Raw genomic sequence first — 25,979 nt, 5'->3', positions numbered from 1 at the left:
GTCATGGCGCAGGAAGCCACGTACCAAACCGACTAAAACCAACTACAGCCGGCGTGTGGCGAGATCTTTGCCGTAGATCACCAAAATGCAGCACCGGTAGAATATTTAATTTCTTTAATCGAAATCTACATGCCTGCGGATGGCGAGGTAACAACTTTTTCTTTCCCTTTTTTCCTTAGAAAAATAGAATCATTCTTTCATTGATGTTAGACTGGAGGTCGAGGATAGAACATCTGATCAGAATTTGACATTCATAGTAATTTATTTCTGATATATAACAAAAAGTATTACACCCAATGTTGCTAGGACTGCTATTCTCGCTTTGGAAGGATACCCTCACCTTTACTACACGCCAGTAGTGTATTGTCAGGTGTTAATATAAAAGTATCAATATATATCAATATCAATATCAAGATCAAGGCGTGAGGCCTGAAAAAGGGTTGGGTGGGGTTGGCAGGTGTCAGTATAAGAGATCACCCCACTTCTGTACAGTATCTGGTAGAAAGTGATACTGATTATAAAACATGCTATTCACTTTACTGAATGTAACTGTATAGAGTTAGTGTCATGCCACTTAGCTCACACCAAAGAACACTTCTAAGAACACAGGCCATAGCTACCCAACATGTCCATTCAGATACAAGTTCTTGATATGTATTTACAGACAAAAATGCAGTTGTTTTGCCCAGACACAGTGAGTAGCGAACATTTCCATAGGAGGCAGTGTCATCAACATCATGGAAGATTTCTAAACCGAAACTGAACCCTCACCCACTGTCCTCCAAAACACACCATCCAATCCCATGTCCCTTTACTCCATTTTACCAGCACCTCTCACCCCCACTGAACATCTCAGACATAAGTTTCATCAGCAAAGTCAGAACCCCTTTTTGTTGTTCATAATGTAAGTCATGGTACTGGAGTCTCCAGAATGTAACTTCTATAAGTTCTAAGTATGTCTAGAAGGGCTGTCAGCAGAATCAAGATCAGTGAATAGATCATATGGTTGGAGTCCACTGAAGAGGAAGTTTTGAAAAATCCTATGTGGTGTTCATATAAGTCATACTGTATACATTTTTAACAGTATTTTTCACAAACCATTTTGTTCAGTATAGCAAAACTGGCTGTATCTAGATCTGTGGTACATTTTTTCACATTGGAAACCATCAAAAACAATACCACATCAGACAACAAAAAACACTCTTTCAGTCTTTGGCCAGTGATAGCTGATTTAACTGGGGGAAAAAATCAAAACTCTGTGTGTGATTACATGGAAAATGGCAGAACCAGTTTATTGATAATTAAATTAATACTCTCTGTGCTGAACAAAAGATTTCAGTGTTTAAATAAACTTGATTAACTTTTTTATAATAGTGAATGTTATTGGAATTGTAAAACAATATATTGGCTTGAGTATTTCATGAATAAATCACAGGAAATAGTTTGACTGATTGGCTGTTTGACTGGTTGATTTCCAGGATTTATTTAAGTCCCTGTCTCACTATGAAAGGAGACAAGACCAAAAAGTTAACTTGGATAGTGCTCATGGCGGTCATCACATTGTCATTCCTGACCCTGGTCATCTCAGCGCTTTTGAGTGCCACAGTGTTTAGAGCCAGAGCCAGAGGTTTTGAAAGACCAGGTCAAGAGGAGGTATTCAGGGACCTGCACTACGGCATTGTCATTGACTGTGGCAGCAGCGGTAGTCGTGTGTATGTATACTTCTGGCCACCTCATTCAGGCAACCCCCATGACTTGCTCAATATTCAGCAACTCATGGACCATGAGGGAAAACCTGTTGCAAAGAAAGTTTCTCCTGGTAAGATTTTGTCTTGTTTATTTTATAGTTGATGGTTATTTACTTAATTTTGATTAATATTTCATAATTTAGATGCTTCATTGCATGTTTTAACTTATGTCAGGAAAGTTTTAACTAATGTCAAGATGGTACAAATTTTGTTTTTGTTTTCTGATAAATGCAATGGCAGAAGGTGGCAATGATAGTATTAAAATCATTTTGACTCATTAGTATTTTCGTGTTATTGGATAGGCAATAAGTCATGTAATGCAGTGTGAACCAAATATGAAAAGTCAATGCAAAACATAAAAGTTGAACAAAATATGAAAAAATGTTCAGTTCATTGTTTAGAATTAGATTTAAAGTAAGTAACTTAGACCCAGCTTTGATAATGGTCACTCAATTTCCCCAGCTTTACTTATGTATGTTTATAAGATAAAATGGATTCAGCAGATTGTCCTGGAATGATTTCACAAATGCATTGATTGTCTGCATGACTGTTAACTTGTCTGCGTGTAAAGCAGTGAGTCAAGAGTTCAGTATCCATAGCAATTTAAAGAATCAACAATATTTTCTGTCAAATTTCCTTTAAGTATCTCACGCTAGTGACAGCCATGTCAAGACTGACAGTTTCGAGAGAAATTTTGAAAAGAGGACATATCAGTAACTTTCACTTGATTTTTTCAATCATCGGCATCTGAAATTCTGCTACAGCTGAAGCATTGCAGATTGGGCAAGAAGCAAAAGATTACAAATCTTTACATCAGATCAAACAGAAAAGATGGTCAAGACTTCCAATTCTCTGAGCACTCCAGATGGCATATACATGTAACACATTGGGGAAAATAGTGGTAGTCACAGAATCATTTACCAAAAAGAGGCTTTCATCACTGATGGCCAGTCCTTGCTCCAGATACAGGCCATCCTGCAATAGAACCAGGATCATCTGAATCGAAACTGGGGTCATAGCAGAGTCCTCTTCACTGATGAGAGTTAAATCTGCATCATTCGTGTCCGTTGAAAAGTTTGAAACCAAGCTATGTTATTGACTGACTAAGAAAAATGACATGCTGACTGCTGTATCAGGAACTGAGGAAGCAATACCTTCATGGTACACCATGTACAATGATCTGGACTGTCATAAATCTGACCGGAATAAGTCAAGGACCTGTATTTTTGTAGTAGAATTTTAAACTTCTGTACATTGTTGTGTTTATCAGATGTTCATATTCCTTGTCTATCCCTTGCTCTGGTAGTATGCTAATGCCATCTTCCAAAACAACACCTATTACCAATGGCACACAGGCCAACATGGAGCAGCACAACATTTCTGCAGTGCTGCAGCCCTATCTTTGATCTAAACCCTAAAATGAACCAGACTGTCTCTGACCTGCATCAGCTAATCTTGCTGATCTTTGTAACTTGATCACCCTGGCATGGGAATGAAATATATCATGTACATACCTCACAGCCGCATCTGCTCCATGAAGCAAGGATGATTAGCCATTACACTGCAGTTCATACAGCTCTCCAATGGTCTTTTTTAACGTGACAGGAAGTATTTTTTCTTCTGTCCTTTTGTTGAAGTATTATGTCATGCCACATACTGTACTGTATCAAACTGATCCAAACCAGTCCTATCGGTTTTGCTCTTTTAGCAGAATTTGCTGCTAACTTAATACCAGTACATAAGATGATACAATAGGAAAAATGATTTTTTTTTTATTGCAAAAAAAAAGCAATAAAAATGCTGAACAAAGAAAGATCTGGCCAGAATATAATTATGAAAATCAAGGTACTGAGTAAGAAAGTTGTGTAAATGACAAAAATTTTGTTTGTTGATGTGAATTATGCTTGTATAGCTATGTACTCTGTAAAATGAGTACATGCGTATGTCACACTATAGCAGTGTATGTGTGCGCATGTGTGGCCATATGCTTGAGTCTATGATTTACACAGTGTGATTGAAATAAATGAATCATATAAAATGAGTCTTTACTCATTTTTCTAGCACAAAATGATTGTGATTTTCAGGTTTGTCATCGTTTGAGGATCACCCTGATGAGGCCAGTGACCATATCAAGAAGCTGCTACTGTTTGCACAAGATTACATCCCTAGAGAAAAGCATAAAGAAACGCCACTTTACATCCTGGCGACCGCCGGCATGCGTATGATTCCTAAAATGTAAGTCACGCATTGCTCATCAATGTGCGTCTCAGTGAGAGGGATTTTGATTGTTGCTGTTGGTGGCTTCTTTGAATGAATACTAAACTGTGACTTGCTGGTAAACCAGCCAGAATAACTTGCTTTGCCTGTCTTTCATCCTGGGCATATAGAGATGATGAAAGCAGCTTCATCCCAGAATTAAAATAATTCAGAATTAAAACATGGAGCTCAGTGGTTGTCATAGTGATTTCCAGGTTTATTGTCGTTTACAGCTGATGTATTTTGATTTTATGCTTGCAGTCTTTGAAAATCTTTATTATAAAATTTTGTCACAGCATCTGTTTCATATTTTAAAATCAATGCAAATTGCTTGAAAACTGTTACAAAGTTTTGAAATGACAGCATCTAGATAAGATACATTTAGATGTAACAAAAGTTATACAACCATTCCCAAGTTTTATGAATTTACTAAGATTAAGTTGTGTTTTCTTCCCAGCACTGAATAAATTCCATAAACTGAACATTGACGTATGTGATTTGTATTTATGTGGTATCAATTTATTTCGAATTACAGTATTTTGGGGACATTCTAAACAAAATTTAATTCATCCCCATCAGTACTCACATTACCTTCCTTGCAAATTCTGCTTCCTCTGTTTTTGCCTTCTCTTCTTCCTATTTCGATCTGCAGTTTATGGTTACTGCAACAAAACTTTATCAGGGCATGGATAAAGTTGGTATTAAGTATACTGCTGTTCCAGTATCATTGGTACAACGATTAGTAACAGATGGCATGTGTGATCAGAAGGAGCCTCTTGACACTTGTTGAACAGTATGTGTACAGCTATTGATTTTGATAGGTGTTCAAGGTAATGATTGTTTAGAAGCTGTTGAATGGTCAGCTTACCACAGCATACAGGAGATGAGGTCATAATGGTGACAACAGTTATTGAAGCACATGGTGAAAGGTGCTGGGAAAGTTTTTGAATTATTATTTTCTTCTTTGCATGGTGTGTGTGTGTGTGTGTGTGTGTGTGTGCATCTGTTAATTCTATAGCTTTTTCAGTTAGTTCATGCTAAATATTTTCATTTTTTGTTTGATTGCTTACTGTAATTAATGATGTAATTATATTTTTTGTTTAATTATAAATATCAACAATTTATTTCCTTGCATGATTCATGATGACTGATGTCTTTATTTTGCAACTTGTGTTTTCACAGAGCTCAGGACAAAATTATGAAGGACTTGCACACAGACATTCCTCAAGAGTTTGACTTTGTTGTGGCTGAGAACCATTTTGAGATCATCCCTGGGAAGCTGGAGGGTGTTTATGCTTGGATTGCTGTTAATTATGCTCTGGATCGATTTTCACACTCCAATAGCAAAGGTATGTTCTCACAGTGTCTGATTTTATTTGTGTGAAAAAGAAAAAAAAAAAACACCTGTTAGTCGTCATTGTGTATACATTTACAGACTGTGGTAGAAAAACTTAACCAAATTCTCAAGACTCGGTCTGAGTCTTCTTTGTTGGTTTCAACTTTGTTTCTTTCTATATTTCTACTAATTATAGATTTGTATGATTATATTTACATGCTCATTTGTCTGTTTATTCATTATGTATTGACTGAACTACTTTCCTGAAATAAACATGTATTTTCTATATTGAGCTTTTTTGTCTTGTTTCTCTTTCTTTTCTTTTTTATTCTCTCTTTTTTTTTTTTTTTTTTTTTAGTTGACGAGATCTACTATTTTTTTCTTTTCATTAGCATTATAATCACATCTTTGTTTTTGTTCTTTGTGTTCCTTTTTCATGCTTTCATATTTGCCATTCCATCAAGCAACTCAAGCAAGCATTCAACAGTTCAGACCTGAAGTTTTAAGATTTTCTTTTTTTTTTTTCAATCTGGTGTGTACAAAGGATATCATGAAGTTGCTTCTTTATAAATTAGGAACATTGAACACATGCATGAAAATACAATGATTTCAGCAACTCCAGTCAGGAAAGGAAGCAGTGTAATTTTCAGGCACATTCTCTTCAGTTATTTCTAAGAAGAAAAGTAATAAAAATGATGTTTTTAAAAGACTGTTGTGATTGATTAGCTTTGACCTCATTGCTGAAATCTGTTTGCAAAATGTTCACGGTGGTTTGTTTCTCTGGTATTGTTCACAGTAGCTTCGGTGGATGTCCAGTTGCCTGACGGAAAAACACACCGGCGTAGCCAGACAGTGGGCATGATTGACATGGGAGGTGGCTCTGTGCAGATCGCTTATGAAGTCACTGATGAGGTAGGACAGACATAAGAAATCTGTATTTGTTTGATTGGGCAGGCGGTATGGTATGAAAAATAAGCAGAGTGTCTCAAATCACAAAATATCAGTATGGTTAGTGATCCTGGTTTTACAATTTCTTTGAGTCACTTACAAAGACAGTGCATCATTGGCACTTGGCATGGCCCTAAAATGATTGCAGGAGCTGAAGAAGGGCGGTGTTTTTTGTACTTTCATAACATAAGTTGGCATCATGAAGCTATGGAAAATAAAAGACTTGCATCATTGACAAACATATTTGAGCAATACTGTCAAAGATGCATCCGTAAACAGATGACACTCACCTGAACAATCCCAGTCTCCTCTTCTGATTCTATAGTACACTGTTGAGTAGGATTGATCATTTCCAAAACATCCCACCACAATAGGATTTGAACCCACAACTTAGCAATCATCACTCCGTGATAATTATTTAAGAATCTTCTTCTGTTTTTGTTGTTGTTGTTGTTGTTTTCCCAAATAGAGCTCTTGAGAAACCAGTCATTTTATTTTATTTCATTTTTGTGTGCGTCTCTATTGCAGAGTCAGCTCAAACAGATACCTCGGGAACTGATTGCAGAGTTCAACTTGGGTTGTCAAGAGACAGATATAGAACACACATACAGAGTATACGTCACTACATTCCTTGGTTATGGTGCCAACTCTGCCATTGACCGCTATCAGGATTCCCTCGTAAAGGATGTCGCCGTTACCAAACCAAGGTATATCTCCATCCTGTCTCAGTTCTCTTACTTAATTGAAAATGTATGATTGTTGACAAGACTTGTTGACTTCTATTGGTTTGTTCGTACATTTATCTTGTGCTGCAAAATTACTTCTTGCTTTTTTTTTTTTTTTTTTTTTTTTTTTTTTTTTTTTTTTTTTTTTTTTTTTTTGCTGTTTGAGTTCTACATCTGTGACAATAGTGGGTGAACAGAAGTTTTACATCTCCAATGAAAAAAATGTGTAAACAGAAATGTTACATCTCTGAAATCAGTGTGTTAACAGAAGTTACCTTCATCTCTGACAGTTGTGCGTGAACAGAAGTTACCAACATCGTCGACAGTAGTGTGTGAATAGAAGTTATCTACGTCTCTGACAATATTGTGTGAACGGAACTGACATCTCTGACAATAGTGTGAGAACAGAACTTACTTACATCGCTGAGGATAGTGTGTGAACAGAACTTTCCTACATCTCTGACAGTAGTGCATGAACAGAACTTTCCTACATCTCTGACAGTAGTATGTGAACAGACCTCACCTACATCTCTGACAATAGTATGTGAACAGACCTCACCTACATCTCTGACAATAGTATGTGAACAGAACTTACCTACATCTCTGACAGTAGTATGTGAACAGACCTCACCTACATCTCTGACAATAGTATGTGAACAGAACTTACCTACATCTCTGACAATAGTATGTGAACAGACCTCACCTACATCTCTGGCAGTAGTATGTGAACAGAACTTACCTACATCTCTGGCAGTAGTATGTGAACAGAACTCACCTACATCTCTGACAATAGTATGTGAACAGAAGTTACTTACATCTCTTACAATATCCTTTGCAGGTACCTGAAGAAGAACAAGCCAGTGTATGACCCATGCCTGCCGTCAGGCATGCCTCTCCTGACAAAGACGGAGGAAGGAACAGAACAAAACTTTGTGGGCACTGGGCGCTTCTCTGAGTGCAAGACACTGATGGAGCCTCTGCTGAACCTCACTGTGGCCTGTACACGCTCCCCCTGCTCCTTCAATGGCGTGCATCAGCCCCCTATCGACTTCTCCAACACCCGCTTCTATGGCTTTTCTGAGTTCTGGTACACCATGGAGGATGTTTATGGGATCGGGGGGCACTATGACTACAAGACTTTTGAGAGGAATGCCAAGGTGGGATTTCTTGTATTTGTGTGAGTGAGTGTGTGTGTGTGTGTCAGTGTGTGTGTGTGTGTGTGTGTGTAATTTCTTCCTGCTCAAGCGAGTCTGTTCCACCCAGTGTCAGAATGTCTGTCCTGTCTTGTGTCAGAATGCCTGTGAGTCTATCTTGTCCAGTGCTACAGTACTTGTACATTTTTCCCATACATCATCAAAGTAAGTGTGAATCACACTGACAGCAGGTCTGTTACATGCAGTTCTATAGAGCCTGTGATTCTGTCTCATTATCGTGAAATTTATAGCTTAATCTGTTTAGTGTAATAATAGTTGACATGTATATTTCATGTTGCAGGAATTTTGCAGTACAAGTTGGTCTCAGCTGGAGTGGCGTTACAAGCACAATTTGTACCCCAAAGCAGACGATCATCGCTTCAAGTAAGTGCAACTATCATACTGTTAACAGATGCTTTCATGTTCCACTTTTCTCTTTCTGTCAATAATTAGAGCATTATGTTACTGAAAGCAACTGAAGAAGAAGTTACACAAATTTTATTGGTTGTGTGATCCTGACAGATAAAAATTTGTAAAACTTTGTTTGATTACTCTCCACACTATATTCTTGTTTCATACGTGTAATGAAAGTCCACCCAGTGTCAAATGCTGGTAGAGCTTTAAGCCAAGGTCTTGGCAAAAGCCATGACATGAGGAAAAAGACATTGCAGTGAATTCATAAAAGCTAAATGAAGTCTTTCTTATTCTTGCTGTTGCATTGTTTTCTGTTGTTGCTGTTTGTGCTTTTGCTTGTTTGTGAAAGTTATGTTGATTTGAAATGAGGCCAAATATTCTGTAATGTTTGTGCATTCCTGTTTCAGATATGAATGCATTAAATCAGCATGGTTGACCGTGGTACTGCACAAAGGGTTTCAGTTCCCTGAGAACTTTGACCAGTTTGATTCAGCTCAGCTGATTGAAGGCAAGGATGTCCAGTGGACATTAGGCGCTCTCATTTATCGCACACGCTTCCTGCCCCTTAGGTGAGTGCTCACATTTGCACAGTGTCTGTTCAGATGATAGATCAGTCATGCAGTGATGTTCATCATCTTTTGTTTTATTTTTGTTGTTTTTTATTCAGATATATAGCTGTAAGTTTCTTATTCAGTTAGAATTTACTCAAAAGAATACTTTTAGCCATTTTCATTGACAAATGAAGATCATCATGTTTTTAAAATTTGCTCCATGTCATTGGATTAGCAAGTAAATACATTGATGTTTGAACACATTAAAAATGGTTTGTTCAGAGATAAAACTGTGAAAAATCTTTAAATAAAAAAAGATATGATGAAACAACAGTTGCAGTCAGAGCCATTTGCTTGCACTATGATGTAACTATGACTGCACCAGTTTGATAATGAGCATGCATGTGAAAAGAATCAGCCAGTACACATTCTCTGAGCAAGTCATAGAAGAATACACAACTGCAGCCATTTGAAAGAGACCAATTAAGAGAGGAACGCACTATCATTGGAGAAATGACTGTGTGAATGGTACTGTGAAGTTAACTTACCATCCTTGATGCCAGTAAACTGAAACATAAACTGAAACTGGCATAACCATCACTCCCAATTATAAGATTGAATATTTCACATGTCTTGGACCTTAAAGTTTGCTTCTCATGTCAAAACGCTTTGCATTAATCAGATTAAACCATATTCGTGTGTTATCCAGATTTATTGTAACTGGAATTATTGTTATGGCATCGCCTGTGCTATTTCTATGAGTTTTTCCATTTAAATTTGTGGAAAGAAAGTAGTATTTTTCTCATTTACACTCCTCTGGCTTGTCATTGAGAATTAGCACCATGTTTGCTAGCCTGTTTTGCCCACCCTGAGGTACTAGAGGAAAAATAACTGCAACTGTTTTTGATTTCTTCATTTGAGCAGAGTAATAGTTTGCACAAGACAGAAATCAGACATCTGCTGAAGTCTGCATCAGTGAATCACTGTTAGTATATTAGATGAAATGTAATTTATAGCTCGCCAGCTTTAGACATCTGGGTACAGAAGAATAATGCCTTTTTTTTCTTCCAGAAATGGATGGTAAACATTGTCTTGCTTAATTTGTACAGAGATTTGAACCATGGTGTACAGCCTGTGGCCTCCCCATGGAGCAAGTACCACTTCTTCAATGAGTATCTCATCATCCTTTGCTTCATCATTGTGCTCGCTGCCATCTTCCTTTACATGAAGAGGTTGAAAATGTGTCCAAAGCGCGCAAGCATGACCCGCGTTCCAACCATGTCCTATTTCATGACGGAGGAGGGTCAGATGGAGGAAGGTGTGCGTTACGTCAGGGACCAGGGCTATTTGTGACACCGTCTGGAGCTGGACTGTCTCTGTCAGCTTGTCGCCAGAGAGCCACTTGTGATATAGCCTGCAGATTGGTTTGAACTTCTTTCCACACATTGACATCTGCAGCAGTTTTTCCACATTATTTATTTGATATTGTTTGGCTCTTTTTGCGTTGAAATTTAGGTGTGTTTTATTGTTGTTGTTGTTATGGATTTTTTATTATTTAGGTATTTTTTGTTGTTGCTCTAAGAAAGTTAGTGACATTTTTCATCTGTCATGAATGAACCTTTAGCTGCCGGACAAGTTGTAGGGAAATAGTTGTAAATAATTGTACAGGTAAATTTAGTAAACAGCGGAATGTTGTTTACTTTAAACTGAAGAATACTTATTCTGATTTGAGGAATGGAAGAAGTAAAATTACAAGAAAATATTTCTTCAGACTACTTTAAACTTGATAGAATATTTCTGGGGTTTTTTAATAAATGAATTTACTTAATATTTGGATTTTGCAAAATGTATAAAATTTTCTGCTTACCTCTTCACACCCAATAAGAAAACAATGAAAGAAGCTGTTTCTTTCTTTCTGTGATAATATGGTTGTAAAATAGTTTTACACTGAAATTTAAGGAGAAGATTGATTGGAAAATATTATTGATTGGAAAATGATATACTACTTGAAACTGGAAGGACATCAAATCATGGAGAAAATTGAATCCAGAATCCTAAATTGACAAGAAGTGAAAAGAGTGTTGAAATGATCTCACTGGCATCCAAACAAATTGTGTTTTGAGTACATGTGTTCAGTCCCCACTTTTCTTTGCTCAGTACAAACGACAGTGTTGACAGGTTTTCCATGTCAGCAGTGAATTGCTTTGGGGATGCTGGCTACAAGAACCTGTGACCAGTGCCCATTGTGTGTATGTGACCGTATATGTGAAAAGGTTCTCTTTGGATGCAAGGTTTTTGTTTGAATACTGGTTTGCATGTTTTCTTGTGCAGTTGATAGGGCTATATTAGATGTACAAGTGAAAACATATATCTTGCATGTTGGGAAACTTTTGATGTTTATGTGAAAACATTATGTGTATATGCTGGGAAACTGAGCACATTCTATGATTTTATCAGGTTGTGTTTTTTGTTGCTGTTTTTGTTTTGTTTTTTACTGCAGAAAATTAATTGTAGATTTTCTTTAGCTGATATCAGGATGGAAGCAACCCTGTAACTGAAATGGTGATAACAGGACGCTATTTAGTATGCATGTAAATGTTTTTATTTCTTTTTTTCTTTTTTGATTTTATTATTACATCTTTTCATACATTTGTTTTTAGATGGGAAAATGTGCATACCTGTATGTGTGTGTATGTGTGTGTTTCTGATCCTTTTTCAAAACTGTCACTAGCAGCGAGCGCCAGGTTTACCGCTTTCGATGTCTGCTAAAAAGGTGCTCATAAAAACAACCACCTGCTGACCCCTACCCCTCATCACCTACTTAACCACTTCTTTCACTTGCTGCCCAGGAGTTTTCTGGCTTGACTTTGAGATTATATGAGAAAGATGTGTTTTTATTAGTTATCGATTGTACTTTTATTCTTTTTTTCTTTCTTTCTTTCTTTCTTTGAATACATATTCTTAAAGGAGTTAAGAATGAGTAGTTGTTTATGGGATCTACCTCTGCCTCTGATATCCATATTTTACTTCTGAATTAAAATCCTTTTGTTTTTTTTCTACCTACAGTTTAAAAGTGGGGTTTTTTGTTGTCGTTCTTGTTTTTGTTGTTTACTGCAATTTTAGGTTCAATAAGAATTCAAGTATGCTTGCCACAGACCTGGATTAAAAAATATATATATTAAAGAAAGCCCTGTATCAAAGAAAAAAAGCTCAAAAGCAAAACTTCAAACAGCTGTTGATTGTTAATCAGAAAATATTCCTGAATTCTGAATGACTGTCCAGTGCAATAGCCAAGATGGGCGCAATAGCCAAGTGGTTAAAGTGTTGGGCTTTCAAACTGAGAGTTTTGGATTCGAATCTCAATAACGGTGCTTGGTCGGTAAAGGGTGGAGATTTTTTCGATCTCCCACATATGTGCAGACCTGCTAGTGCCTGAACCCCCTTCATATGTATACGCATTCAGAAAATCAAATACGCACATTATAGATCCTGTAATCCGTGCCGGCATTTGGTGGGTTATGGAAACAAGTACATAGCATGCATGCACACCCCAGAAAACGCAGTATGGCTGCCTGCAGGGCAGGGTAAATAAAGAAACTGGTCATACTGGTAAAATGTTACATGTCTGCATGAGTATTATGTGTATTTGACTTAAACCTGATTGAATGACACAGGAAACAAATGATGAGCACTCAATGGCAGCTGTCAGTCAGTTCTACCCAGGTAGGAAGCCTGTTGTACAAATTACTCTGTGTTTGTAAAGCGCTTAGAGCTTGGTCTTCAACCAAGGATAGGCACTACATAAGTATCCATATCATCATCAGTACAGATGAGATCTGCCAGGCAAGCATTCATTTTTTCCCCCTTTGCTGTAGACTGACCTATGACACGATGGAACATGTATGAAAACCAGCCTTTGGTAAGGTAGCTTTTAATAAGTTTGGTTCAGGAGTGGCAAGATAATAAAACCATTGAACATGCATAACGTCATATTATTTAGTGTTGATTCAGATCTGATGTCACTCTGTTTCAGGAAAGCGTGTTTTGAAAAATATGCTGGGTTAATTGTGATGTTGCTGACTTTAAATCAGACAAAAGGTTTGTTTTTTTTGTTGTTGTTGTTTTGGGAGGAAAGGGGGCGTGGGGGTGGAGTGGAAACAGACAAGTATCTTGTAAACCAGAGTGTATTATGCACCATGGAGGCTGCAGTTTGGTGTTGGCAGTAAACTATTTGTTGTTCATGATGTGGAATTTTACCCAGTCATGATCGGAATCAGAATACCTTTATTATCTCGTACAGAAATTAAGTGTGGTGAAGTCTGTGATACATGCAAATCATAAGCAAGATGGTAAAATTTGACATACAACATATACATAACAAAATAACACTCAACTCAGTCATAGCAAAGCAAGTCCAATAACTTTCCATCATTTAAAACACACACATACACGCGCACATGCACACACCGCCCTTATGCAAGCACCCATGCTCACTTATTGTATATTCACATGAGCAAATGAATATAGTGATAAAACCTATATAAATTGATATAAATGTGTAAAACATTCATCCAGATTTTAAACAAACATGGCAGGGGAGCATCAACCACAGGCATTTTAACATCCATTCAAGTAATAAAAAACATCAACCACATCATCACTAAGATCAGCATCCCATAGTAAAATTAAACATCTTAGCTCAAAATCAAATTAAGAAAACTAAAATCACTATCACAGTAGCATTAAAGTCCTTATAAACTGTTAAATTTCTTATTTAAAAAATAAATTTTTTTTTTTTAAATGAATAGATTAAAATTATTTTAAAAAAAATAAAAATAAAAAAAGAGAGCAAGCTATCTTCCACCCCCTCTCTCTCTTCCTTGCATTCATCCACACACATAGAGGCAGCACGCATACACATGACACACACACACACACACACACACACACACACACACATGCTCCTCCGCTCACACCCATACCTCTCACCACCTTTCCCCCCACGACCCCACACACACACAATTTAGATACAGCCTATTCGGCACAATACGTGACATTATAAAGCGTTAAAATTCATTTGTTTAACAAATCAACTGAAACAGGGATAAAACTGTTTTTAGTTCTAAGAGTTTTGAATTTAAGAGTCCTGTAGTGTCTTCCAGATGGTAAAAGTTGATAGTATTTACTAAGTCCATGGCTGCTGTTGTTTGAGATCACTTTTGCTTTATGTGTGACACGCTGTTCATAGAGATGGTGTGGGTCATAATCTGTCATTGTTTTGTATATATTGTGTTAAAAGTCTTTCTTGAAATGGTACAAGGGTAAGTGTGGCATATCTTACTAGTTTAGTAGAAGTCACATCATCATCAGTGAGCTTTTTTCTTTCTTCTCTTTTTTTAATGAGAGTATTTTTTATAAGGAGGGAAAATGTCATTAGCTGCTTCGTTACTGTCTTGTTGAAGTTTAAGATGATGTGTTTCACTTCAGAAGCTCTTGTCTGTAAATATGGGAAACTTGTCAGTGTTTTACCCTATGTGGTTGAAGAAATTGTTTTGTCAGCCATCTATAACTTTGAGGGAAATGTGATGGTTCTGAAAGCTTGGTCTTCCTATCTGTGTTCATTTCATTGCTCAGAAACTTGCCTGAGAGAGAAAGAGAGGGAGAGATTTTATCAGTGATGTATTTTCATTTTGTGAACAGAATTTTTTTCATTGTACAGACTGTTTGTCAGCCCATATGACTGTGATTGTGATCTTGTTTGGCTTTCACAAAGGATGTTTCTAAGAAATTGATCAATGTGACTTACATTTTCTGATGCATCAGTAATTAAGATCAGTTCACAGTCTTGGTGTCAAGAAATCCACTGTAAATCCACTGTAAAATAGATTTCCTATTAAAAAAAAAAGACTTAAAAAGGGGCGGGGGGTACTTTAAAAAAATTAAAGAGTGGATATTCTTTAAAAATGTATGAATCAAAAAGGAAAGAAAAAAGTAAGTCAAAACCATGTTTGATCTGATGCAAGAAGCAGCTGGTTAGTTTGCTGTGTCACTCAGTATGCCAAACTTTTCAAGTCATTTTTTCAATCATTTTTTGCAAAAAATACACAATTCTGACCTATGTCAGTAAGGAGTGTTGAAGACTGCATGCAAACACATAATGTGCTGTTGCAAGTTAAGAAAATGTCTTCACTTTCAAGCACAACAAAAAGTAAAGAAAACAACAATCAAAATCCACAACTTTTTGTGACATACCATTTTTAACTGATTAGGGAAATCAAATGGATTTTGTTGCTTGTATCAGTATGTGTGAGCACAGTCTTACTAAACACTGCATGACTGCATTTTGAGAGTGAATGATCAAGGGAGGTAATAATGGTTTTTGTTGTTGATCAACATTCCATTTTTTTTCTTCTTCTTCTGTTTTTTGGTTTCTAAGTTACACTGTCAAAGAGCCCATACTTTTGGTTATTTTAGTGCATCTTTATGTTAGTAACATTATCATTGTTAGTTGTCTGCATTGAAAATGTAGTAACATTATCATTGTTAGTTGTCTGCATTGAAAATGTTCCTGGTAGGATCTTGAAAACAATGTCAGAGGGTAACCGCTTATTTATGAAATGCTGCCCATGTATGTGTTAGATACAACTAGCATGCTGAACATTGTTGAAATGTGTGGTGGCAGTTGAGTCAGGAAGTAGATGATTGAAAATGTCATGGTTCCTGTTTGCCACTGTGGACCCTTGTTTTCACAACAGACCACATTGGTTGGCCCTACACCATTCCTGTTCATACTTGGAGCCAGTCAGACAGACTGTGCATGTGGTGAGCTACTTATCTGGGCCTGGCATCAAGTAGGATTTCTGTACCCCTGTTTTGTCTCAACAACTCCCACCTTAATATGCTGAGTGCATACAAACATGTATATGCTAAAATAAAATTCAGAGAAATGTAATGTTTTAGATGAAAATATGCACGTTTTTTTTTAATGACATTAGAATTTGTTCACATAATCATGCGATAGAAAAATATAAAAAAAAGATAAGGAGAAATAATCATTAATACATTTTTATTTCAGAATGATGGTTCACGCATTTGAGATCTGAAGGTCAGTTGTTTTTGGTGACAAATGTGGGATAGAGGAAGAATGAATTGGCCAGTTCTTTGCAGACTGAAATATGTGTTTTTGCAGAAAGAAATCAGTGTTGTTAAATGTGAATTACAGTGAATTGAGTTACTTGATACTGTTTATGATTAGAACAATCTCTTTTTTTTTTAATACTGCCGAAAAGTATTGCAACAGGCAAACAGACTCAAACAGAGGGTAAAGCGTGCTTCTTACTGTGGGTAAAATAAGCTTATATATTCATAAATATATGTGTGTATTTATGCATGTGAGTGTGTCAGAGAGGGGGAATATGAGAAAGAGATTCTGTGTCAGTATGATTCTGTTTAAGCTACTCCTACTTACAATTACACAATCATGAATTCAGTTTCTGATTCTGCATCCACAATGAAAACAACAAAACAAATAAAAACCTTTAACCTGCCAAATCCTCAGAATTTTTTTTTTCTTTGCAAGCTTCCAGTCTCTACATGTGACTGTCCTCAGGCAACTGAAATCATGTGTGCTGTGTTACACCCAGAGGCATTAGTTGCATCACATGAGACGAGTAATGTTCCTCAGGTCAACAGTGGGTGGCTCCTGTGATCCAATTTCCTTGTTCTTTACTGGCTTTCTCTGCCTTATCTCCAAGGCTCCTGTAATCTTTCTCCCTGAGCTGATGGTGTTTGTGGTCAATATCTTGATGCGCATTTTCTCCATGGTTTAGTGTGACCATGATAAAACTGGTTAGGCGTTGAACTTTGGATCCAGTGATCAGAGTTTGAGATCCCGTTTCAGCATGGTGTTGTGTCCTTGGGAAAGACACTTTACTTTGATTTTCATCACTCCATCCAGGTGTGAATAGGTACCTGACTTCAGTAGGAGGAGGTAAGAACAGTGGATTGAGAGGATTTAACCCGGTCTTCCAGTTCTGAGCATTTGACACAGTGAATATGAATTTATTGTCCCTATATCAAAAAAGACTATGAGACTTTGAATCTTTTGAAAAGTGTGATCAGGCAGTGTTTTTGCAATGTTCTTCAGCACCAGAACCCACCCTAACAGCAGTGAGGAACATTTTGCTGAAACACAAGTCTTTATGAAGAAAAAAAACTGCAATGCTAACATCAAGAAAGGGGGAGGGGATGGAACAGAGCATGGATTTTGCAGGTGAAAGGGTGTTTTTGTCTGTTTGTTTGTTTTTGTTGTTTTTGTTTTGTTTTTCAGATTTTTTTGGATTGTTGATGTCTTAAGTCATAAAAGCAATTTATAAGTCATTGTTTGTGTTTGAATTATATTTGCATTCCATTTTGAAAGACTAGCGTACAGATTTATCCAGTATCATAGTCACATCATATTATCTAATGGAAAGGACATTTATTTAATGCTGTAGTTTGGTGTGTTTTATGTGTGTGTGTGTTTCGTTTTGGGGTTGTTGTTTTTTAAGGGTTGGTTTTTTTTTGTCTGTTTGTTTTTTGGGGTTTTTTTGTTGTTGTTTTTTGTTGTTTTTTTCTTCTGTGTGGTCATTTGTAAAGACAATTACATTGGGTTAACAGAGGATAACTACAAAATGTTCTTGTATATTGAAAACTGTGATTCTGGATTATGTTTTGTTCCTTTCATGCTTAAGCTGACATGAGCATTCATAAACTGTACGCAGAAAGTCTGGACATTTGATTTGTATCAGTCTGATTTATGGTTTAGTTGATGGAATTATTCAGATGTGGTAGAAATTCTCATGTAATATGTGTGTTATAGTCTAGTCATGATTGAGATTTGTACTGCTGGGTATGGCAGGGAAGCAATGCATTACCTGTTCTGTAACTGCTTTGGGGGTTTCAGATTGGGACAAGCAGTTGGAAGAAAAGGTTGGTACATAATAAGGTTAAAGGTTACAGAAGGTAGTGCCAGACTGAAAATACATGTCCATGTATACATTCTTGGCATTCATTTACATTTTACTGTCACTGTTCATCAACCATGAATATATACAAAACAGAAAGGTGCACTCAAACATTTCCCGGTACCCTCTTTTTTTTTTCTTGTGTATCACATTCACACAGACACACACACACACACACACACACACACACACACACACACACACACACACAGAGAGAGGTTTTTTTCTGTTATTGGTCGCAAAGGACGATATATTATTTGAAGGGGGGGGGGGGGGGATCTGAAGTTGTTGGTTAGAAAATTGCTAATACTAACTGATGGTAGTCTGTGTACATTTAGAGGAATCATACCTTTGCAGAGAACTATTTGTGTTTTAAAGTTGAACATAATACTAATTCCACATAAAGTTTTGCAGTTGTGTGGAGTTGTTTTTTGTTCCTTAACAAGATGCATAAAGTGTAGATGAAATGATGTGGGCAATATCAAACTGGTTTGCAATTACAATTAAGCCTGAAAGGTAATTTTTTTTATGTATATATGGGGACTTTCATGTACTGGTATTTCAACAGCCTGTGTTTGTCTGTCTCTGTTTCTGTCTGTCTGTCTGTCTCTCTGTCTGTCTGCCTGTCTGTCTCTCTCTCTCTCTCTCTCTCTCTCTCTCTCTCTTTCTCTGTCCTTCCATTCTTTCCCTCTTCTATCCAGAACCAAATGTTACTTTCTTTCTATGACAAGCAGTTTTCATATGCATTGTCCCAACAGTTTTGCTCTGTTTTAATTTTTATGTATATCTCTTGACTAGAGGTGGTTAGGCTTAAAAAGATTTGATGCTGAAAGAGCAAAGTCAAGTACCAATACCAAATGATTGTTGATGATGGTAATAATCAAAACAGACAAAAACCACTCTTTCCTGGTACTTGAGCTTTTATCACATTAAGTGTAACCAGAAAGGTTGAATATGTTGACACAGGAATGCATGGATAAATGCCATTCACTCACAACACACACACACTTGTACATACAGACCACCTCACACATAATACGTATGAATGCAACTTCACACAGACACACACACACACACACACACACACACACACACACTTCGTGTACACAAGGTTGGCTGCTTTTACCATTGTTTTTTGTTGATTGGTCACAGATAGGTTTTCTCAGGAAGCTCATTCTTCATATCAACATCAACATTATTAAGACATCTGCAAACCACAGGACTTTTGTTAAAACTTGTTGAACACCACTTGATTTATGAGTGTGGTTTTTCTTTTGAATGTGGTTTTCATGTTGAAAACATATCCATGTTTTGTCGCCTGTTTTCTGATAGGTGACATACTTTGTTGTGACAGTTGGTTTTTATAGCAGTATAGCAGTGTGTTATTGAGCACGGCCAGAAGGAGGAGGGTGTGAGGGGGGTGGGGGTGGGGGGTTGTTATGTTTAGTTTTCCATAGTTTTAGAAGAATCACGAATGGAAAGTGTATATAATTTCTTTTTTCCTTTTTTTTTTCTTTTAGTTGGTCAGTCCATCACCACCACCCCTCCCACCCAACAGCTTTTTATGCCCCTCAACCCAACTCTCTTTCTCTTTCTTGTCATGTTTCTCTGTTGTTGTTGTTGTTGTTGTTGTGGGGGGGTTGCTGTTGTTGTTGTTGTTTTTTCTTTTTCTTTATTTTCCCTTTCTTCTTTGGAAAATTTTTCTTTGCTAAAAATATTGGTGCAGGAGTGTAAGTAGTAGTGAAAAGAGTGGTTGAAGTGGTCTGATAGCTTTTTTTTTTCTTCTGGTTTTTTTTTTTTTTAGTGGTCTGATAGCTTTTCCTGCATGGTATGTGAGATTGATCAAGTACAAAGTACATATGTGGGCGAATCAGAAAATAAAAGGGTTTGATGCATAGCATACACACTGTTCATACTGTTTGTTGTAAATGTGAATGAGTGTATGTTTGTCTTGACAAGTATATACGCCATTGTGCATGGGTTTTTTTATTTATGAAGACAGAAATACACAAGGGTAGTTCTCTGTGTCCATGTAAGTCACACACACACACACACACACACACACACACACACACACACACACATTCTTTCTCTCTTTAATCTCTCTGTCTCCGTCAGTCTGTCTGCCTCTCTCTCTCTCACACACACACTAACACACACTCACAAGCACACACACTGACACACACATTTATACACAGACTACCAACACATACACACTTGTGCGCACATTGACACTCACACACATACAGACACACATATAAACTAAGAAAACACGCACTTGCACACATATGTGGAGTGATGGCCTAGAGGTAATGCATCCGCATAGGAAGCGAGAGAATCTGAGCGTGCTGGTTTCAATCACGGCTCAGCCACTGATATTTTCTCCCCCTCCACTAGACCTTGAGTGGTAGTCTGGACGCTAGTCATTCGGATGAGACGATAAACCGAGGTCCCTTGTGCAGCATGCACTTAGCACATGTAAAAGAACCCACAGTAACAAAAGGGTTGTTCCTGGCAAAATTCTGTAGAAAAATCTATTTCGATAGGAAAAACAAATAATGAAAAAACTGCACGCAGGAAAAAATACAAAAAAAAAAAGGGTGGCGCTGTAGTGTTGCGACGCGCTCTCCATGGGGAGAGCAGCCCGAGGTTCACACAGAGAAATCTGTTGTGATAAAAAGAAATACAAATATGAACATAGAAACATACACATGCATACACACCACCACACGTGTGCGCTCACACACACACACACACACTCTCTCTCTCTCTCTCTCTCTCTCGCTATCTCTCTTTCTGTGCTCACTTCCACCATCCAGTCCTTGATGACTTCAAACACAAGAGTTGCGTTAGCACAGTGAGCCTTATTCAGGGGTTGGTCACTGATATTATCCTGTGTGTTATGGTTGCCATAGTGAGGCCACATGCTGAACTGGTAGGTATCGAACAAGAGTGCGTCACCATAGTGCAGCACCACCTTTTTCTCCTGTCTGCAAGTGTATTTGTCATACTATCCCAAGTGGATCTTTCTTCATAATTTTGCCAGAGGCAGCCCCTCTGTTGCCATGGGTTCTTTAAGTGGGCTACGTGCTTACGGCGTGCACCTCGGGACCGCTCTTTATCGTCTCTTCCGAAAGACTAGCACCCAGACCACAATTCAAGGTCCCGTGGAATGGGGGCAAAAATGCCAGATTCGAACTCGGGACGCTGGTGTCATGTTTTCGTGCTACCATTCACATAAAACATACACTGACACAGTTTTGTTTCCCCCTAGGTCGGACGCATTACCACAAGACCACTGCTCCTCTTGATTTGCCGATGCGCGGGTTCGATTCCAGCCAGGTTTACTCTTCGCCTCCTATCTACCCCCCTCCTCCCCCTAAACCTTGTGTGATGGTCTCGGTGTAAGTCTTACGTAAGAGACGACAAACAAGAGGTTTTATGTGCAGCATCCATTTGATACAGGTGAAAGAACCCACAACGACAAAAATTATGATAAAGATATATTAAGAAAGAGACAGAGAGAACTGAAACTTTTTTCGGAACACCTACAATTACCGTCGATAGACAACCCACAACGCAAAAAAACAACACAAAAAAACCAAACCAACAACAACAAAAAAAGACTATTAGATAGGCCCCTATAGTAAGAGAGAGAGATCAGGGGGGCTTTTGTTTGTTTGTTTGTTTGTTTTTTTAGGGTAACATCCACAATTACCGTTGATAGTTAAAACAATTTATATTGCAGACAGACAGAGAAAGAGAGAGAGGAGGGGTGGGGAGGGGGAAAAAAGGTGGGGTGGGGGGTGGCGCTGGTTTATAGCGACGAACTCTCGATCCTTATGGGCAAAACACCCCAAATTTCACGCACAGAAATCGGGGTGGTGTGCCGGGTGTGAAAGAAGGGAGTTTCAAGTTGTTGGGGAGTGAGGCGGTTTGGTTTGGTGGTCCTTGTTGGGAATCAAAACAAAGAGCTTCAGACATGCTGCTGTGTTGCATGTAGGTATACCCGTACACGGTTCACGCTCCAAAGAGAGAGAGAGACTGAGAGAGAGAGAGAGAGTGTGTGTGTGTGTCAGTGTGTATGTGTGTGTGTGTGTGGTTCCGACACCCTTCTACCTAATCCAGACTGATTTGCCGGGCTGCTCAACTTTATTTCCCCGTGATTTGGGTTTCAGGCATGGCCTAGTCTTCCCATCTGTCCTTACGTAATCTACATCCACTACAAAAAGTACACACACGGAGGAGGAAGATGAATAAGCACATCATCGAAGAAGGCACACACACACACATATACACATAAACACGCACACAACTTGAACACACACACATACACATAACACGCACGCACGCACGCACACAACTTGAACACACATACATACACATAAACACGCACACACGCACACAAACATACACATACACACACGCGCGCGCGCGCACACACACACACACACACACACACCCGGAGCTTTTTATTGTTAACCGTTGCGTGTAATATACATGAACATGCCCAAATTCACACACACACACACACACACACACACACACACACACACGCATGGCACACACACATGCGTAAACACACGCACGCAGGCGCGCACTGACACTACTGTCACATACACCCATCAGTAAAAATGCACAGATATGTATGTGCCAACAAAATGCCAGTTTTGCAGTATGTTCACTTACATCTGTAAACTAGTCATGAAGGTGATAATCACCTATTTACCTTTACTCCTTACAAGATTTAGGCAACAGATCTGTCGAAAAAACCGTGAACAGAAAAGTACTGTGCACATAGCGTGAATTTGTGTTCATGCAGTCTTTGCCTCTCATCGCTTTGACATAAAAAAAAAAAAAAAAAAAAAAATGCTGGAAATTTTCGTCTGATTTTTTTTTTCTTTTAAAAGCAATTTGCCTCCCAAAAAATTATTTGTTGTTTGTGGCAAGTCGTTTTTTTGGGTTTCTTTTTTTTTCAAGTCAGAAACACTGCAGCCAAATCAGTCTGGATTGGGTAGAAGGGAGCCAGCACACACACACACACACACACACACACACACACACACACACACACACACACACACACACACACAACCTCTCTCTCTCTCTGAGAAAAAAAAAAAGGAAAATGAAAACTGATAGTTCTTTTCATTAATGATATATTGTATATGTTGCAGTCACCTCATTCTCCCTCTCTCGTTCTCTTTTGAACACACACACACACACACGGCGACACACACGCACACACACCGACACACGCACGCATACATCGGCACTGGCACACACACACTGGCACACACACACACACACACACACACACACACACACACACACACACACACACACACACACAACACTGTCTCAAGTTTCAAGACCATGTCGTTGCCAACAACAGCAGACAAGAAAAGAAGACCAGACCAAGTGCCATGCTTTCTTTTCTCTCTTTTTTTTAATATATATTTTATTTCATTCTTTCTTCTTTCTTTTTTTTTCCTTGTTCGTGCTGACGACAGGCGATGTACGTGTGCTGGGTTTGGCTTTCCCCACTGTTCTACTGGCTGCCAGCTGAACGCCTTATGTAGAACCTATCTTCTGTCATCGATGATTGATGAGACAATTAGTCGGTACAGCGTGGCATTGATAGTAAGCCTACTGTGGCCCGGGGGCGGGGGTGTGGGGTGGGGTTGGGGGTGGAGGTGGGGGATGCTGGTGGAAGGGGGGGGGGGGAACGGAGAGAAGGGACGGGAGGTGATTCAGTGTGTGTGTGTGTGTGTGTGTGTGTGTGTGTGTGAGTGCGTGCGCCCGGCCGGTGTCATGGGGGTGTATTTCAGTATCAGTGCGTGTATGTAGAGTGCGCCGCACATGTGCTCATCGCTTCAGTGTTTCAGTGTGTGTGTGTCAAGTCAGTGTGTGTGTGTGTCGTCAGTGCGCGCGCGCGTGTGTATGTCAGTGTGTGTGTGTGTGTGTGTGTGTGTGTGTGTCTGTCAGGTTTCTGTGTACAACTGAGCATGCATGCACGTGCTCGTTGTCTTTCTCAGTGTTTGCAGTGGCTTCAGTTTCCCTCTGAGCGCACTTCACAGTGTGTGAGTGGGGTGTCTATCTTTTTAGTGTGCAGATGGTGAACTTCGTGTCAACTATGTGTGTTGATAACATATCAGTTAGTGTCAAGATGTCAGAAGCACACTGCGGTATCAGCAAAGCGGAAAACAAACCGGCCAAAAGTATCACTGAGGATAAACCCATCAGTCATGATGATATCATAAACTGTTGCCGCCGGCTAGCTGCAATTAGTTGCCGCATGGCTGTTCTCAGTTTCTTCGGTGCAGTTTCTGCGCGGCAATGCATGATCTGGTGACGGTAATGTTGTACAGAGTATTTGATGGCAATGGATAAAAAAAAAATCAACAGGTTGACTGATGTAATGGAGTCAGTAGTTGCAGCAACATTTCTTTCCGACGGGTTTTTCAGTCATAGTCAACATTGAGTCACGTTATGACCATCAGAAGCTGCAGCAGTAACATTATGACTGGGTAACAGCTGCACTGACTGGCAGCACTGAGCAGTTTGACTGGACCACTGACGCAACAGTCTTCGTTTACTGTACGATTGCCAGCGGGCAAAATACTGCGGTAGGCCAACAATCAATACGCACATCGCCAGCAGAACCCGGGTGAGACAATCGCGGTCGGCAGACGGCGAACATCACCCCGCCCGCAGCCAATCATCTCTTTCAGCCTCTCCAACCTCAGCTGTCTGCCAAGCCGCGCGGCCCTAGTAACGGTTCAGTAACGGCCGAAACGACAGGGTTAGCTTACTGCTGAACGTTTTTTTTGTTTTGGGTTTTTTGGGTTTTTTTTTACCCCTCCCAAGCATTGTCTGTTTGTGCCAGTTATTGTAAATGTCAGGAAATTATTTGCGCGTTTGTGTGCGTGTGAGCCAGTGAGTCCTCGGGAGTGAGTGAGGCGAGTGTGTGCGCGCAGTGTGTGCGCGCGCGCACGGCGTGCATATGCATGTATATGTCCGTCAGTAGGCTTACTATATCCCGGCGGCAGTGTGTGTCACAGTGTGTGTATGTGTGTCAGCCGGTGTGTGTGAGTGTGTGTGTGTGTGTGTGTGTGCGTGCGCGCGCGCGCACGCCAGTGTGTTCCTGTGCGTGTGTGTGTATGCCTGTGCGTGTGTAGTGTGTGCATGAATTTTTTTTTCGACGGGAATATTTAGCCAACTCGGTTCTTTCCATCCCAGTACCTTATAGACCCTTCCACAGGCTATTCACAGACTAGAGTGAGTAGCCTAAGCAGCATATTCACAAAACAGGCCTGGCTGCAACTCTGCCGGTTGGGTCTTGACACGGCCGGAGCAGTGCTGTGGAAAACACCACCACTGACTGACAGTTGTCACCTGTCTTGTCCTCAGTTCCCATACGGTTGTGTTAACACCCTTCCGTCTGCTGTCCTTCAAAGGTAAAGGGCAGACTGGGACAAACACTTTCTGTGAACGGTGGAGCCGGCCCAAAGACCATAACAATATTGACTCAGGAGGTCTGGTCTACCAGCAGGTTTACTAATGACCCCGACTGTATGGTCACTACTTGAAATTCCTCACTGAGCGAAATTGCGCGCGCCGACTGAATGTGTCTCACTCTCAAGCTGTCTGTCGGTGTCTTTGACACGTACCGTCGGACGCCGACCTACACACACGGACAGAGCCGTGGGGGCGTGTGCCGCGTACTGACGTCAGTTGTCGGTGTTGTGTGTGTGTGTAGTGTGTGTGTAAGTGTGTGTGTGTGTGTAATCGTATCTGTGT

General features: G+C 39.2%; 1 protein-coding gene across 1 annotated transcript; it reads left to right on the top strand.

Moving 5' to 3' along the window:
* Positions 1 to 8: 8 nt before the first annotated feature.
* On the top strand, positions 9 to 17,582 carry LOC143300838 (ectonucleoside triphosphate diphosphohydrolase 7-like). Its single transcript, XM_076614774.1, has 10 exons — positions 9 to 147; positions 1,479 to 1,819; positions 3,833 to 3,983; positions 5,187 to 5,353; positions 6,137 to 6,252; positions 6,817 to 6,995; positions 7,852 to 8,170; positions 8,508 to 8,590; positions 9,028 to 9,189; positions 10,281 to 17,582. Exons 1-10 carry the CDS (start codon positions 140 to 142, stop codon positions 10,522 to 10,524), a joined length of 1,770 nt encoding a protein of 589 aa, XP_076470889.1. The 5' UTR covers positions 9 to 139; the 3' UTR covers positions 10,525 to 17,582.
* Positions 17,583 to 25,979: the final 8,397 nt, after the last annotated feature.

This window comes from Babylonia areolata, chromosome 2 (genome assembly GCF_041734735.1).
Source record: "Babylonia areolata isolate BAREFJ2019XMU chromosome 2, ASM4173473v1, whole genome shotgun sequence".
Lineage (NCBI taxonomy): Eukaryota > Metazoa > Mollusca > Gastropoda > Neogastropoda > Buccinidae > Babylonia > Babylonia areolata.
Note: the sequence above shows the minus strand (reverse complement) of the source record. Positions and strands in the feature narration are given on the sequence as shown.